The sequence below is a fragment of the Marmota marmota genome, unplaced genomic scaffold (genome assembly GCF_001458135.2).
Source record: "Marmota marmota marmota unplaced genomic scaffold, marMar, whole genome shotgun sequence".
NCBI classification, from domain to species: Eukaryota; Metazoa; Chordata; class Mammalia; order Rodentia; family Sciuridae; genus Marmota; species Marmota marmota.
The window spans coordinates 12,516,785-12,535,133 of record NW_026000221.1 but is presented as its reverse complement, the minus strand read 5'-3'; the positions used below and the strand labels follow the sequence as shown (position 1 = coordinate 12,535,133).

Sequence of the window (18,349 nt, the reverse complement as noted above, 5' to 3'; positions counted from 1 at the left end):
AATCCATACCATTTTTTGCTGTGAGATAAGCAAAATAAAAAAGAACACCTTTAAGTCAGGAAGGTAGTTCTTATCATAGAGACAAGTCTTCAGCTAATCTCAGGACAACTTCTGTTTTGATTCTGTGACTTTAGAAATATTGAAGACAAGTCTGATTTTCCTTCTAACTAAAAATGACACTCTCCGCTATAGCAGTGTGCACCTGGCTTTGCAAAGTCTTCTCAGCTTTGTCCATGTTTATCTCCTCTCTGTTGATTATATAGAACCAGATTCTTGGTGCTAGAAGAAAAAAGAAAGAATAAGATGTGAGAATCATGAAGTTCCATTACAGAATATGAAGGACATCTAGAAAGAAATCCATGTGCAAAGTTGTCAGAAAAGTCCAAGCAGAACCTTTGCTACCCTTCCCCATAGACACTAGACACCTTCATTTCCAGTTTCTGGTACAGAGAACGGAAATGTTTTCCTAGGGGGAAAAATAAAAAAAATAAACACATTCAATTCATTACAGTCCCTTTGAGTGGGTGAAACTCCTGTACAGTCTTCTTCCAGGCATAAAAATCACAATAAGGCCATGAATTTCAATCACAACCATGACAGGCCTGCATATCAACCCTTTCTCATGGATAAAGACTTCTTTTCCTTGTCCTGTGCTTTTCAGAAGGAAGCCAGGCCAAGGAACAAATGGTGAATGTTGGGCCCAGTATCTTCTGTTTTTCAGAACTGGGAGACAGGCCTTTGCTCATGTCTCCTCAGAAGTCATTAGTGGGACCCATTCTACTTCCTTTGTCTTTAACCCAGTGTTCATGCATAATTATGTGGTGCTGAGGATCAAACCTAATGTCTCACACATGAAAACAAACTCTCTACCAACTGAGCTACAACACCAGCCCCATGCATAATTTCTTTAGAAAGAAATCCTTCACCATAGGAGGTATTTCTCATGAGACTTCTCTGCTATTGTTCCCACCATTTCTTAAAACCCCAAATTTCCAATTTGGGGCATATTTACTTACCCCTGGGAACCTCGCCTCTTCTTCTAAGTCCAGGCCATAGCAGTTTCTATTTCAAATGAATTTCTTCCAGTGATAAAGATGATATACTGGTATTCATTGCTCTTTAGTTTGCCTGAGGACATTTTTGCTTTATAGCTTGATGTGGTCTACAAACTTGTTTTTTCTTCTGGGGAATATTATCTAAAGGGCTTCTCTAATCCTACTTGTGGTACAACTGCTACTGTCCATATTGGTGCTGGTGGCCCTGGTGGTGGTGATCATGGTGCTGGGATGATGATAATAGTAGTCCTGTAGATGGTGGTGCTGTTGACAGTGGTGTTAGCAGTACTGGTGCTATTATTTATGGTATTTATTGATGGTTGTGGTGGTTATGGGCTAGTGATGGTGGTGCTAGCCATGTTGGTGATAATAGTGGTGATGCTGCTGTTAATGTGCTACTGGTGGTGCTGTCAATGGTGGTGATGACTATTGTGCTGGTGCTGGTGCTGGTGATAACATTGTTGATGTCAGTGATGGCTGAGGTGATGGTGCTGTTAATGATGATTATGATGTTGGTGATGGTACTGTTGATGGTAGTGCTATTGGTGGTGATGGTAGAGATGGCACTGCTATTGATGGTGCTGTTAACAGTGGCAATGGTTGTGATGGTCATGGTATGGTGGTGATGGTGCTGCAGATAGTACTGTTGATGGTGGTGCTGGTAGTGCTGGTGAAGGTGGTAATTGTAGTGGTGCTGTTGATGGTGGTGCTAATTATGATTGTAGTGGTGATACTCTTGATAGTAGTGATGGCTGTGATGATAAGATAGTGATGATGGTGCTAGTTGCTGCTGCTGTTGATGGTGATGTTATTGACAGTGGCAATGGTTGTAGTAGTCATAGTGGTGGCCATTGTTGTTGTATTGTTGATGGTAGTAATAATGGTGGTGCTGGGGCTTTTGATGGTGGTGATAGTTGTGCTGGTGGTCATGATGCTATCAATGGTTATTCTGAAAGAAGTCTCTTATGTGCCTAGTTATGTTGTCACATTGGATACTTTTGCCTTTTGTCCAGCTCTTTTTGACTTTGTTTTCCTCCTCTTCGTATACTTCTTCTTTCTATTTCTGTACTTACTTCTAAGACGGTTAAGGGCTACATGAAAAGAATGGCAGCTAAACCCCTCTTTAATACCATTCTGCACATGGTCCTGTAGAATCTCCAAGGAGGGGAAAACTCGGCAGCAGGCCATGCACCTGTAGCCACTGTCATGGGCCACAAGCCATTCTGGTGTTTTAGCTCTGGAACTTGTCTCCAGAGGTGGAAGATATATCGGTCTGTCATTATCTTCTGATGCCTCTTGGACTACACCATCAAAGCTGAGATCACTCTCAGTTAGGAGTTCTTTTGTGGATACGACAGAGAGATTGTCTTCTGTATGGATTGTCTCAGGAAATGCAATGGTTTTTATTTTTGTCTTTTTGCGTGGAGGCTGCCTTTCGTCTTCTGTGTCCTCTAAGACAGCCACCCCCCTCATCATTCTAACATGCATATAGTACACTTTCATTATTCTTTCCCTTTTCCTCTTCTTTGAGGATGTACAGGGATTATTGGCCAAGTAAATTGGTAATTGGTTATATGCCAATGGCAAAGAACATTCTGATTCTTCCAACTTGCGTTCTACAGGCATACCATGTGGTTCAGGATAGGAAACATATGAATGTAATTCACTGGTTTCTAGAAAAAAAAATCCAAATAAAAGAAAATAACATTACTATAAGAATGTTCTTGTATGTAGGCATGCGAAATGGGGGGTACATATATCAGTGATGCTTCAGAATTCTTTGTGTGTTATATGTCAACCCAAGTTTGTACATGGTACACCTGTGTGGAAAATGAGATTTTTGTAACAACATGTTGAATTATATTCTTTTAAATATCTGGTGATTATTTTTGATGTTGTCAAAAGGGGGTGGTGATGATTGTGTGTGTATGTGTGTGTGTGTGTGTGTGTGCACGTGCGTGTGCATGCTAAATGACAGTACAGAGTGTACATGGTCAGGTATAGGTTTTTGATTGGCTGAAAGCATATCTATCATTGGATATTTGTGTGAGAAAATTGGTATAAGAAGTGCTTTATTTTCAAGACACATGAGTTTTCTTAACTTTCCTAGATATTGGTCTAGCATTGCAGAGTTAAAACAGGTTGTCTGGAAATATATGAAACATTTAATAAATTAAAATGTAAATCAATGAAATGAGAATGGTTGTATGTAGAAATGAGGGTGAAAAGAAGTATATAGGCAATGTTAATGGAGAATAGAAAAAAATGGGTAGAGAAAAAAAGAGTATTGTATGCGAGAATAAGTAACGGAAGAGGAGATGGGGCCAGCTTAGTATGAATATTTATAGCATATGAGTATGTTTTATTTGTGGCATCTGAGGGGGAAGTTTCTGATAAAATTACCATACACATCTCAGCACTATCCCATCTCACCCACTGCTACCCCAGTGTTCACATGCAGCATTGTGCTGAGGTTCTGATTCAGTCCTATTCTTGAAGGCACATTCCCCATTCGACCCTCCTCACAAGCCTTGGTGTTAGGTCCTTTGGAATGAATCCTTCTTTTGTATTTCGAAAGTAGTGAAGTGAGCAGTGTTGGACAAGCAACTGGGGTCCCTCTCTGAGCTCAGATAACCTGGAATCTGTCTTACCCTGCTTATCATTAGGGATCAGTTTGCTGTCAAAGGAGATGCAGGTGAAATAATCTGAGGAAGATGAATTATCTCCCGCTGCCTGATCCCTGACTGGATCCAGCATATATGACTTAGGAGAAATTTCTTGAAACTTCTGCAATCCTGGAAAACAAAATAACAAGAAACATTAAGACACGCCACAATCTAGGCTCTGTTTCATTCAGAAACAGATATGTTCAGTGAACAAGATATTTCAGGCATTGTTAACTGTCCATAAAACTAATTCTCACAATCAGTAAGATGGTTTTCCCATTGAAATTTCCAAAACAAAAACAAACAATAGTTATTGACATTATGTGTGGTAGATATCATTGAAATTGGATATCCTGGATGTGATATTTTTGGAAATTAAAAAAAAAATTAGTTGTAGATGGACACAATAACTTTATTTATTTTTATGTGGTGCTAAGGATTGAATGTAATGCCTCATGCATGGTAGGCAATTGCTCTACAACTGAGCTACAACTGCAACCCAATATTTTTGGAAATTTATACAGATTTTTGAAAACTAAACCATAAATAAAATATGACATATACTCACTAGAAGTTATTATCATTATTATTATTATTATCTAAATTTCTCATTAGAAATTGTTCATTTATAGGACATGGAGTGTGAATTTTAAAAACAACTATAATGACCTAGTTCATTTGTTCTATCTATCTATCTATCACCTACCTATCATCTATCTAAATATATATGTTCAGGGATACCAAGAGTTCAGGCCTCTGGCCCTGGAAGTCTCAAGAATCAGAAATTCTGATGAGCTGCCAGATGACTCCCTTTTCTCTTGGGTTACTGTATCAAAGCTGAACTCACTATAAGGAGTTCTTTTGTAGACATACAGGAGGGGTTATTCTTATTGGGATCTTCTTAAGAGAGGCAATTGTTTGCATTCTTGTCTTTTGGTGGGGCAGTCTTTCCTCCTACTTTTGTATCCTATAGGCAGCCATTCTCCTTTTCTTTCAAATATACATGAACTAAATTTTCATGACTCTCCTTCTTCATATGCACTGAGGGTACGCATACCCAGATGCATTTGAAATTTGGCATGTGGAAAGGGGGATAAAGTCTCCAAGTCTTCCAAGTTCTATACTAGAGCATCTCAGAGGGTAAAGTATATGGCACACTTTGATGATATTTATTGATTTCTAGGAAAAAAATATTGGAATAGAATGAGATGACCTGTGTGTGGACTGTGAAATGGGATTGTGTGTTTCTGTGATTTTTGCAGAATTCTCTTTGTGGTATTTTTGTTATCTGGGACATTTTCTTGGTACACTGATATGGAAAATGAGATGGTGGTAGGTTTTGTGGAATCATGTCTGTTCTGGTATATAGCTGGTTAAGGTTATGGTGCTGGTGAAATGGGGATGTTGATGAGGGTATGTGGGTATGTACATGTTTTTGTGTGTTTTATGATTTGCAATACATAGTACATACGAACAGATGCAGGTCTGTGAAGGGCTGAAAGCATGGTCATCAATGTACATTTCAAAGAGAAAATGTGCATATAAAAGGCCTTTTTTCCTCGGGACATGAATTTTCCAGATTTTGATCTAGCATTACAGATATGAAACAAGTTATCTGTTTGAGGGGATGTGAGGTATTTATGCAATTAATGTTTAAACCAGTGAATCTCAGAATGATTATATGTGAGATTGAGGGTATACAGGAGTACTTATGTAATACTATCGGAGAATGTGAAAGATGGATAGAGAAAGAAGAAATTGCATGAGAGAACAAGCAAAATGAAGAAGAAATGAAGCCATGCTTAGTTAAAAGGAATAAATCATGTGAATTGTGCAATCTGAAAAGGAAGGTATGATGAAATTCCCATCCACGTCTTGCACTGTTTGCTGTCACCTAAAGCTGCCCCAGGGTTTACATGCAGTTTTGTGCTGAGGAACTTTGTCGTATTTTGAAGGCACATTTCTTATTTGCTCCTCTAAAGAGGTCTCAATGTTGAAGAGGCCTCCCTCTGCCCCTAATCCCTTTCCTATATTCAGAAGGATAGTGAAGTGAGGAAGAGTTGAACTAGTCTGAGTTCAGATCCCACATTTGCATCTGCCTTACCAAGCTCATCTGTAGGAATGTGTTTGCTGAGAGACGAGAGACAGGTGAAATATTCTGAGAAAGATGAATTCTCTCCTGTTGTCTGAATCTTGGTGATGCTACATGGTGCAGGAGCAATTTCTTGACACTTCTTGAATTCTGGAAAATAATTACAACAACGAATATTGAGATATGGGATAATCTTGGTTCTGTGTCATCCATAAACAGATATATTCAGTGAATATTTTGTTTCAGTCTTTGTTATCACTACTGAAACTTCCTCTCAAATGAATTAAGGTGACTTTCCCATTGAAAATTCCAAAATGAAAGCAAACAACATTTATAAAATTTTTACATGGGGTAGGTGTCACTGTGATAGAATATTTTTAATGTGATATTTTAGGAAATGTATACATATTATCAGAAACTGAACCATAGCCAAAATATTATATGCAATCACTAAAGATTGGGTATTATTATTAGCTGAATTTCTCCAAAGAAAATTGTACAAATAATGGTTATGAAGGAAAAAGTTGTATAAAGAACCATTCATGTTGACATTTTTTATATCTAACTATATAGATATTTATAAATATGTATTAAGTATATGAGTATGCATGTTCATTCCAGGTCAGTAGCTTTCATGAGTTCTCACCCTAGAACACTCATAGAGAGGAAGAAGTTGTCTGACTTCTTCATTTCTGCCAGGGTGCTGTGAACCATTCTGAACTCACTGTTCATTAGGAGATCTTTTGTAGGTACATGAGAGAGGTTTACCTCTGTAGGGATCTTGTCAGGAAAGATGATTGTTCCTATTTTTGCATACTTTGGAGGAATTTCCACCTTCTTCTATTCCCCATAATTCAGAAACTCCCCCTTCAATTTTAACACACATATGCTAAGCTTTCACTATTCTTTCATTCTTCATATGCACTGAGATTTTACAGAACTCCTTGGCCCAAAAGCAGTGAAAATTTTGCATGTGAAAAGGGGGAGGAATTCTCCATTTCCTCTCAATAGTGTTCTAGACGCATCTTAGGGGAAAGAAGCCATGTAACAGAATGATGTAATTTGTCAGTTTCTTGGAAAGCAAATTTCAATATAAGGAGACAAAATGACCCGTGTATAAGCATAAAAAAATGGGTGCATGTATCTGGAATGTTTTAGAATTCTGTCATGTCTTTCATCTGAGGTGTGTACATGGTACATGAGAGGGTGGAAGGTTTATGCAATTGTATGTATATTTTGTTACATTTCAGGTAAATACGTTTGGAGATAGTGATGAGTGTATGTTTGTGTGTCTATATGTATGGATGTATGATTGTGAATGTGTGTGATTATGTATGTGTGTGTGTGCATGTTTGCATTCTTCTTTATGAGAATACATAGTATACATACTTAGGAGGTGGTTTAAGAAGAACAGAAATCACCATCATCCATAGTCATTTGGGTGAGAAAAATCTATGTATGAAAATGCTTCTTTTTCATGAAATACACATTTTCTAGTTCTTGGTTTACCATTACAAAATTAACATAAGTTATCTGTGTGGAGGGATTTGAAGCATTTATGGGATTAATCTAGAAAAAAGTGAATCTAGGAATGGTTGTTTGTAGGAAGAAAGGAGCAAGGGTTTACATAATTAATGGTACTAAAGGAAAGAGGGATGGGGAAAGAGGGAAAACTGAACTACAGAAAAAATGCAAGGAAGGAGAAGTGTGGCCATACATAGTTTGAAGTGTAACATATTAGTGTGTGAGCTGAGCTGTAGTTTTGCCATCTGAGGGGGGAGATTTTTGTATCTGTCTTACCACACTCCTCAGGAGGAATGAGTTTGCTGGAAGTGGAGAGACAGGTGAAATATTTTGAATCACATGCATTCTCTTCTGCTGCCTGAGTTCTGGTTGCTTCCAGTATAAATGGTTCAGTAGCAATGCCTTTCCTTTTCTGGAAATCTGGAGGATGAAAAAAACAACAAGAAATACTGACTCATAGCATAATGCAGGTTCTGTGTTATTCAAAAATAAATACAATAAGTGGATATTTTTTCAGGTGTTGTTACCACCATGAATGCTAATTATGATATGTTTACCATTCAAATTTTTGAAACAAATAGTATTTATTAATAGTGTGTGTGTTAAATGTCACTGTGATTGGAAATCTTGAATGTGATATTTTTTAAAAATTCACATAATATTGGAAACCAAACCTTATCACAAATATAGTAAGTAGTCATTAATTTTATTAATTAACTATTTCTGTTATGTTATCAATATACATAAACATATATTATGTATATGTGTGTGTATGTATGTATATATATGTACAATATCTGAGTTTATATGTCCATGGCTGGCAGCTATTCGGGCTTTATCCCTGGAACTCTCCTCCAATGAGTGAGTTTTACTGGGCTTTCAACCTCCCTTCCTCTTAGACCACATTGTCCAAGCTGAATGCACTGTCAATTTGGGGATGTTTACAAAAGTAAACACATGTGAGAGGTTTACCTCTTCAGGTGTCTTCACATGAAAGTTGATTGTTTATATTCATGCCTTTTGTACTCTTGCCTTCTCTAATCCATGACACAGAAACCTTATTTTCATTTGAATATTCATATACTACACCTTTATGACTCTTTCTTTGTTCATATGCACTGAGGATGTACAGGGCGCCTTGGCCAATAACATTGAAAACCAGAAATGTGGAAAGGTAGAGGAAATCTCCATTTGCTCCAACTATTGAAAAAGGTCATCTCAGGGGATAGAAGACATGTAAAACATTGATATACTTTATAAATATCTGGGAAGAAAATTTCAGATATAAGGAGATAAATGGCCTGTGATTAGGCATTAAAAATGGGGGTACATGCATATGAAAATTCTCTTTTATTTGAGGTGTGTACATTGTACATCTCTGGACAATGAGATGGTGGTAGGCTTCATGCAATTATATATATATATATATATGTTTTATTATATATCAGATGAATAAATTCAGTGCTATAAAAGAGGAATGTTGATGAGTGAATGTGTGTGTTGATGAGTGAGTATGTGTGTATAGAGAGATACGTACTTTTTTGTGTATGAGTGTAATTATGTGTGTGTTATAACACATGTGTTTCTGTTTTCTATTATGAGAGTACAAAATACATGTAAGTGTGTGCTGGTCTACAAAACACAGAAATACTCATCAAGTATGGACATTTGGGCGATAATATCTACATATGAAAATGCTACTTTTTAAGGACAAACTTTTTCTAGTTCTTGGCCTAGCATTGCAAGATTAAAACAAGTTATCTGGGTGAAGGGATGTGGTGCATTTATTGGATTAATGTGGAAAGCAATGAATATAACACTGATTATTTGTAAGAATGATTGGCCATGAGAGCACCACTGTAATGGTAATAGAGGAAAGATGGATGGACAAAAGAGGGAAAACTACACTATAGAATAAGTAAAGGAAGGAGAAATGGGGACATATCTAGTATGAAGGTTTCTAGCAGGTTATTTTGTGAGGTTTAGTTGTGCTGTCTAACGGGAAAGTTTCTGAACAAATTCCCACACACCTCAGCATGTTTCATTTCCCCCACAAGTGCCCCAATGTTCACATGCAGGACTGTGCTGAAGAACTCTGTCATATTTTGAAGGCACATTCACTCTTTGTTTCTCACAAGAGGCCTCAGTATTAATGCCTCTGCCCTGAATCCCTTCCCCCATATTCAGAAGAATAGGAAAGTGAGCAAGGGTTGGACTAGCACTTCAGCAGTACCTCCTGCCTGAGGCTCAACCCCACCTTTCCATCTGTCTTACCATACTCATCAGTAGGAAGGGTTTTGCTCGGAGGGGAGAGACAGCTGAAATATTCTGAATCAGATGAATTCTCTCCTGCCGCTTCCAGCATATATGGTGCGATGGCAGACTCTTTCCAGTACTGAAAATCTGGAGAATATAACAACAGCAAATACTGAGGTATGGCAAAATCTGAAATCTGTGTCATTAAAACATACATCGAGTGGATATTTTATTTCAGATATTGTTACCACCATGAAACTTTCTCACATGGTAATTATGAAATTCCCATTCAAAATTTCAAAATAATAAGTAGCTACAAAACAGTGGGCCACGTTTGGTGGCACACACCTATAATCCCAGTGGCTCGGGAGGCTGAGGCAGGAGGGTCCCAAGTCCAAAGCCAGCCTCAGCAAAAGTGCAGTGCTAAGCAACTCAATGAGACCCTGTCACTAAATAAAATACAAAATATGGCTAGGGATATGGCTCAGTGGTCAAGTGACCCTGAGAGTTCAATGTCTGCTACCAAAAAACAAAACCAAACAAAAGAAAAACAAATAAAAGTGGTTTGTGTGTTATTATAAAAAGTGGTTTCTTCATTACTTATAAAAAAAAGTAGTTTGTGTGTTAGATATCACTATTTGGAAATCTTGAATATGATATGTTTGGTAAAGTATACAGACTGTTGGAAACTGAACACTATCACAAATGTGATACATAATAAAGAGAGTGTGGGTGTTATTGTTAGCAAATTTCCCTCTTGACAAACTGGGCAAATAATAGATATGGAGTAAAAGTTTATAAATTTACTACTTTGGTTATGTAATCAATATACATGAATATATGGATATTTTTATATGTACATACATAATATCTAAATTCATATGTCCAATGCCATCAACCATTCAGGCTTTTGCCTTGGGTCTCTGAACTCCACTGGAGGAATTTCTGCTGGGCTTTAAGCTTCCTTTCCTCTTGGGCCACTTTGTCCAAGCTGAAATCACTGTCACTAGTTGTTTTGTAGACACATATGAGAGTGTGTACCTCTGCTGGTGTCTTTTCAGGAAAGGCGCTTGTTCACACTCTTGCCTTTTGGGGAACTTCCTCCCTCTTTTGTAACCAATAACACAGAAACCCTAATTTCACTTAACATACATACTCTACATTTTCAGGACTCTTTCCTTCTTCATATGCACTGACAAAATACACAACTCCTTCCTCAAGGTCATTGAAAATTAGAAATGTGGGTAGGTGAAGTAGTCTCCATTTGTGCCAAATATTGTAAAAAGGGCATCTTGGAGAATAACTGACATACAAAACATTGATGTAATTTATCAATTTCCAGGAAGAAAATTTCAAATATAAGGAATTAAAATGGCCTGTGATTCTGCATGAAAAATGGGGGTGCATGTATCTGGGAATTATCTGTCTTGTCCCTTTTATTTGAGATGTGTACATGGTATATTCTATGGAAAATGAGATGTTGGTAGTTTTGTGCAATTATATGTTTGTTTGTTACTTATCAGGTGAATATGTTTGGCGTTAGTAAAGAGGGATGGTTTGGAGTGAATGCGTTCGTGTGTGTGTGTGTGTGTGTGTGTGTGTTTGTGTGTATGCTTGTATATATGTGATTATGTTGGTATGTTTTAGTGCCTGATCTTGCCATTTTCCATTGTGAGAGCGCAGTACATATAAGTAGGTGCTGCTCTATGAAAGAAATCATCATCATGCACAGACTCTTAAGTGAGAAAATCTATATATGAAAATGCTTTTTTTTTTTTTAAGGTATAGCCAATTTTCAGGTCTTGGTCTAGGATTACAAATTTAACACAAGTTATCTATGTGAAGCATTTATGGGATTAAAAACAAAATTGTCCAAAGCAGAGAATCTAAGAATGATTGTTTTTAGGCATGAGAATGTACCTCTATAATGTAAGAGAGGAAAGATGAATGGAGAAAAAGAGGACTACTGAACAAGGGAAGAAGTACAAGGAAGGAGAAGTTGGGCAATACCTAGTATGATGGTTTCTAACACATGAGTGTGTGAGCTTTAATTGTGCCATCTAAGGAGAAAGTTTCTGATCAAATTCCCATACACAGTTTAGCATGCCTCTGTCTCTCCCACAGCCTTCCCAGTGTTCAAATGCAGTTTTGTGCTGAGGAACTTTTTCTTATTTTGAGAGCACATTCCCTGTGTGCCTTCTAAAGAGGCCTCAGTGTTAGTGCCTCTGCCCTCAATACCTTCCCCCTATTAAAAAGAATAGAAAAGTCAACAGGGGTTGGACTAGCACCTCAGCTGTACCTGTTGTCTGAGCTCAATCCCACCTTTGTATCTGTCTTACCACGCTCCTCAGCAGGAATGACTTTGCTGAAAGTAGAAAAATAGGTGAAATATTCTGAATCAGATGAATGATCTCCTGCTTCCAGATTCCTGGCTGTTTCTAGCATGTATCGTTTAATAACAATCTGTTTCCACTTTTGGAAATCTGGAAAATGAAGCAACAACAATAAATATTGAGGCATAGCATAATCTTGGATCTGTGTCATTCAAAAATAGATATATTGAGTGGATGGATATTTTGTTCAGGTACTTTTACCACCATGAAATATTCTCATGATAAATTATGATGGGTTTACTATTAAAATTTTTTTAAATAAGTGTAGCTATCAGAATTAGTTATTAGATGTCACTGTGATTCCAAATCTTGAATGTGATATTTTTAGAAAAGTATACAGAATATTGGAAACTGAACCTTATAAAAAATGTGATATGCAATCAATAAAGTATGAGTGGTATTTTTTTTCAGCTAATTTACTACTTGAAAAATTGGGCAAATGTAGATATGGAATAAAAGTTTGCTACTTAGGTATTCTGTTATGCTATCAATATACATAAGTATATAGATATGTTTATATGTCCATGTAAGGTATCTAAGTTCATACGTCCACAACCAGCATTCAGGCTTTTCCCCTAGAACTCTTCTCTATTGGGTAAGTTCTTTTGGGCTCTCAGCCTCCTTTCAACTTGAGTACACTGTCAAAGCTGAACTCACTGTCAGAGAAATACTGTTTTGTAGACACATGAGAAGTTTACTTCTGCAGGTGTCTTCTTAGGAAATGCAGTCATTTGTATTCTTGACTTTTGGGGTGAAATTCTTCCCTATTCTGTAACCCATAACACAGAAACTCCACTTTCATTTGAACATACATATACTACACTTTAATGACTCTTTTCTTCTTCACACGCACTGACAATGTACAAGGATCTTTGTCCAAGGGCACTGAATATTAGAAATGTGGGTGGAGGAGGAAATCTACATTTCCTGCAATATTCTATAAAGTAAATTTCAGAAGATTGATGACACATAAAACAGTGATATAATTTATCAATTTCTGGGAAGAAAATGTCAAATATAAGGAGATAAGGTATCCTATATTTGGACATGAAAATGGGAGTGTGCAAGTTTCTGGAAATTCACCTTTTATCTGAGGTGTGTACATGGTACATCTATATGGAAATGAGATGGTGGTATTGTGCAATTATATGTATGTTTTGTTACATATCACGTGAAGCTGCTGGTAAAGAAGATGGTGGTGAGTGTATACGTACATGTATGTGTGTCTGTGAGTGCCCTGTGCTTATATGTGTGTATGTGTTTGAGCATGTGTGATTGCATTTTCCATTATGAGAGCACATAGTATATATAAGTGTGTGCTTGTTCATGATGGACAGTAATCAGCCATCATTAGAGACATTTGGGTGAGAAAATCCACATAGGAAAATGCTTCTTTCTCAGGACATGCACATTTTCAAGGTCTTCATCCAGCATCATAAGGTTATCACAAGTTATCTGGGTGAGGGGATGTGAAGCATTTATGGGATTAATTTGTAAACAGTGAATCTAAGAATGGTTGTAAGAATAAGGGGACAATGGAGTACCTCTGTATTGGTAATATAGGAAAATAGGCTGGAAAAACAGGACAAATGAATGAGAGAATAAGTACCAAGGAGGAAAATTGGGACTATACCTAGTTTGAAAGTGTGTAACACATGAGTGTGTGAGCTTTAGTGGTGCCATCTGAAAGGGATATTTCTGATCAAGTTCCCATACACATCTTAGCATGTCCCAAGTCTCCCCCACAGCTGCCCCAGTGTTCACATGCAAGTTTGTGCTGAGGAACTTTTCCCTATTTTGAAGGACATTACCTATTTGCTCCCCACAAGAAGCCTCAGTATTAGTGCCACTTTCTGGATTCACAGAGAAGCAAGCAAGGGTTGGACTAGAACCTCAGCTCTACCTCCTGCCTGAGCTCAATTCCACCTTTGCATCTGTCTTACCACGCTCCTCAGTAGGAAGGAGTTTGCTGGAAGTGGAGGGACAGGTGAAATATTTTGAATCAGATGAATTCACTACTGCTGCCTGAGTTCTGGCTGCTTCCAGCATGTATTTTTCGGTAACAATGCCTTTCCACTTCTGGAAATCTGGAGAATGAAACAACAGCAAATACTGAGGCATAACATAATTTGGCTTCTATGTTATTCAAAAACAGATATATTGAGTGAATATTTTGTTTCAGGTATTATTACCACCATGAAACATGCACTTAGCTAATTATGATATGTTTATCATTCAAAATTTTGAAATAAACAGTAGTTGTTGAAATGGTTTGTGTGTTAGATGCCACTGTGATTGAAAATCATGAATGTGATCTTTTTGGAAAATACACAGAATATAGGAAACTGAACCTTATCACGAATACGATAGTCATTACATTATGGTGTTATTATTTTCATATAATTTCCTTTGTGAAAAATTGGGCAAATAGTGTATATGAAGTAAAGTGCATTAAGCAACAATTTCTGTTAAGTTATAAATATACATAAACAGATACGTTTATATGTCCATGTACAAAATCTAAGTTAATATGTTCATATTCGGCAGCCATTCAGGTTTTTCCCTGGAACTCTTCACCATTGGATGAATTCTGCTGAGCTCTCAGCCTCCCTTCCTCTTGGGTCACATTGTCCAAGCTGAATCACTGTCATTTAGGGGCTCTTTTGTAGACATATGTGAGAGGTTGACCTTTAGAGGTGTCTTTTCTCAGGAAAGGTGATTTTTTTGTATTCATGCCTTTTTTATTTTTGCCTTCTGTAACTCATAACACAGAAACCCTACTACTTTCATTTGTACATCCATATACTACACTTTCATCACTCTTGCCTTCTTCATATGCACTGAGGATGTACAGGGGTCCTTGTCCAAGAGCTTTGAAAACTGGAAATGTGGAAAGCAGGAGGGAGTCTCCATTTCCTCTAAATATTCTACAAAGGTCATCTCAGAGGAGAGAAAAGGATCTTCTGTCATCTCAGAGGATACAACACTAATGTGATTTATCTATTTCTGTGAAGTAATTCTCAATTATAAGGATATAAGATATACAGTAACTGGGGATGAGAAGTGAGAGCATTCTTTTTTTTTTACTTTTTATTGGAGGTGAGTACATGGTACATCTCTATGGAAAATGAGATGGTGGTAGGTTTTATGCAATTATATGTATCTTTTGTTATATATCAGGTGAATATATTTGGTACTGATAAAGTAGAGGGATGATAAGTGAATGTGTGTGTGTGTGTGTGTTTGTATATGTCCTCGTTTGTGTGTATGCATTTGATTTTGCATGTATGTCTTAGCACACATGTTTGCATTTTCCATTAGGAGAATACACACTACATATAAGTGTGTGCAGATCTACTAAAGAAAGAAATAACCAGCATCCACAGACATTTAGATGAGAAAATCTACATATGAAAAGGCTTCTTTTAAAGAAAATATACATTTTCTAGGTCCAATTTAGCATTATAAAGTTAACACAAGTTATCTACGTGAAGCCATATGAAGCATTTATGGGATTAATGTGGAAAACAGAGAATCTAAGAATCATTGTTTGTAGGAATGAGGGGAAAAGGTTGTACAGTTCTGTAATGGTAATAGAGGAAAGATGAATGGAGAAAGAAGGGACTACTGAATGAGAAAATAAGTATAAGGAAGGAGAAATTGGGCAAAACCTAGTATAATGGTTTCTAACACATGAGTGTGTGAACTTGAGTTGTGCCTCTAAGGGAGAAGTTTCTGATCAAATGCCCACATACATTGAACATCTCCCTTGTCTCCCCCACAGCTGCCCCAGTATTCATATGCAGGCCTGTGCTGAGGAACTTTGCCCTATTTTGAGGGACATTCACTATTCACACTTCACAAGAGGCCTCAATATTGGTGCCTGTGCCTTGAGTCCCTCCCTGCTATTCAAAAGAATAGAGAAGTGAGCAAGGGTTGGACTAGTATCTCATCTGTACCCCTTGTCTGAGCTCAACCCCACTTTTGCATCTGCCTTATCATGCTCCTCAATGGGATGGGGTTTGCTGGTAGTGGAGAGAAAGGTGAAATATTCTGAATCAAATGAATTCTCTCCTGCTGCCTGAGTACTGGCTGCTTCCAGCATACATGGTTCAATAGATGACTCTTTCCAGTTCTGGAAATCTGGAGAGTGAAACAACAATAAGTTCTGTGTCATTCAAAAATAAATATACTGTGTGGATATTTTATTTCAGATATTGTTACCACCATGAAATTTTCTCTCATGCTAATTACCATTAGTTTACCATTCAAAATTTTGAAATAAATAGTAGTTGTTAAAATGGTGTGTGTGTTAGAGTACAATGTGATTGGAAATCTTAGTTGTGAAATTTTTAGAAAAATATACAGAAATTGGAAACGGAATCTTATAAAAAATGTAATATGTAATCAAAAATGTATGGGTGTTATTGTTTTGTTTTTGTTAATTTCCCTCTTCATAATTTGGGCAAATATAGATATGTAGTAAAAGATTATTATTTAACTATTTTTGTCATATATCAATACACATAAATATGTAAATATGTTTGTATGTACATGTTACAATATCTAAGTTCATGTGTCCATGGCATCAGCCATTCAGCTTTTTGCACTGGTACTTTCCTTCATTAGGTGAAGTTCTGCTGGGCTCTCAGCCTGTCTTCCATTTGGACTTCATTGTCCAAGTTGAACTCACTCTCAGAGGTTCTTTTGTAAACACATGAGAAGGGTTTACCTCTGCAGGTATCTTCTCAGGAAAAGCAGTTGTGTTCTTGCCTTTGGGTGGAACATTCTCCCACTTCTGTAGCCCATTAAGACAGACACCCTACTTTCATTTGAACATACGTATACTACACATTCATTTTCATGACTCTTCCTTCTTCATATGTCCTGATGATGTACACGGATCTTTCACCAAAGGCATTGAATATTAAAAATGTGGGTCGGAGAAAAAATCTTCATTTCCTCCACATATTGTACAAGGTGATCTCAGAGGATAGATCAACTATAACACATTGATGCAATTTATCAATTGCTTGGAAAGTATACTTCAAATATAAGGTATAACACAGGCTGTGATTAGGCTTGAAAATTTGTGGTGCCTGTATCTTGGAATTCTCTGTTTTGTATTTTATGAGGTGTGTACATGGTACATCTCCATGGAAAATGAGATGGTGGTAGATTATCTGCAACTATAGGAATGTTTTGTTATATATCAGATATATATGTTTGGTTCTTGTTAAGAGGGATGGTGATGAATTTATGTTTGTGTGTACTTGTGATGATGTGTACTTCCGTTAGTATTTTTATGATTGCATTTGAGTACATGTTTGTGCTTTCCAATATGAGGTACATAGTGCTGATCTAAAAAGAATAGAAACATGTTCACCCATGGACATTTGGGTGAGAAAATCTATATTTGAATATACTTTTTTTTTCAGGACATAGAAATTTTGTACCTCTTGGTACAAAACATAGATAACTATATAGCATTATGAATTTAACACAAGTTATTTGTGTGAAGGCATGCTAAGCATTTATGAGATTAATGTGGAAAGTAGTGAATATAAGAATGGTTGTGTATAGGAATGAGGGAGTGGGGGAATACCTGTGTTATGGTAATAGAGGAAAGGCGAATGGAGAAAGGGGATTATTAAACAAGAGAAGTATAACAATGGAGAAATGAGGCCATATTTGAAGGTTTCTAGTATGTGAGTATGTCTTGAGCTTTAATTGTGTCATCTGAGGAGCAAGTTTCTGAACAAATTTCCATACACCTTTTACCATGTTGCCTGTTTCCCTTACACCTGCATGGTTGTGTTGAGGAATTTTTTCCTATCTTGAAGGACATTCACTATTTGTTCCTCTCAAGAGACTTCAGTGTCAGTGTCTCTGCCCTGAATCCCTTCCCCCCATTCAAAATAGAGAAGCAAGCAAAGATTGGACTAGCACCTCAATTGTACCACTTACCTGAGCTCAACCCCACCTTTGCATCTGTCTTACCATGCTTCTCAGGAGGAAGGATTTCGCTGGTAGTGGAGAGACAGCTGACATATTTTGAATCAGATGAGTTCCCTCCTGCTGCCTGAATCTTGGATGCTTCCAGCATGTATGGTTCACTAGCAATTTCTTTCCACTTCTGGAAATCTGGAGAATGAAACAACAGCAACAATTACAAATACTGAGGCATAGCATAATCTGGGTTCTGGGTCATCCAAAAGGAGACATATTGAGTGGATATTTTATTTCAGGTATTATTAACCACCATGAAACATTCTCTTATGTTGAGTTTACTATTGAAATTTTAAAAATAATTAGTTGTTATTAAAATAGCATGTGTTAGTTGTTACTGTAATTGGAAATCTT

The 18,349-nt window shown here is 37.0% G+C and overlaps 1 protein-coding gene across 3 annotated transcripts in view; it reads right to left on the bottom strand.

The window, feature by feature from the left end:
* Positions 1 to 1,591: 1,591 nt before the first annotated feature.
* The window catches only part of LOC107144785, a 34,209-nt gene continuing 17,451 nt past the window's right edge, over positions 1,592 to 18,349 (bottom strand). The window contains exons 6-13 of one of the 3 annotated variants that reach the window (XM_015488619.2): positions 17,987 to 18,130; positions 15,986 to 16,129; positions 13,930 to 14,073; positions 9,612 to 9,740; positions 7,614 to 7,757; positions 5,826 to 5,963; positions 3,707 to 3,850; positions 1,592 to 2,728 (exon numbers count right to left, since the gene is read on the bottom strand). In XM_015488619.2, the coding sequence (XP_015344105.2) occupies positions 2,031 to 2,728; positions 3,707 to 3,850; positions 5,826 to 5,963; positions 7,614 to 7,757; positions 9,612 to 9,740; positions 13,930 to 14,073; positions 15,986 to 16,129; positions 17,987 to 18,130 (1,685 nt within the window). In that variant the 3' untranslated portion in view covers positions 1,592 to 2,030. The remainder of the gene's footprint in view (positions 2,729 to 3,706; positions 3,851 to 5,825; positions 5,964 to 7,613; positions 7,758 to 9,611; positions 9,741 to 13,929; positions 14,074 to 15,985; positions 16,130 to 17,986; positions 18,131 to 18,349) is intronic. The other 2 variants (XM_048792029.1, XM_015488623.2) reach the window with 2 other exon arrangements.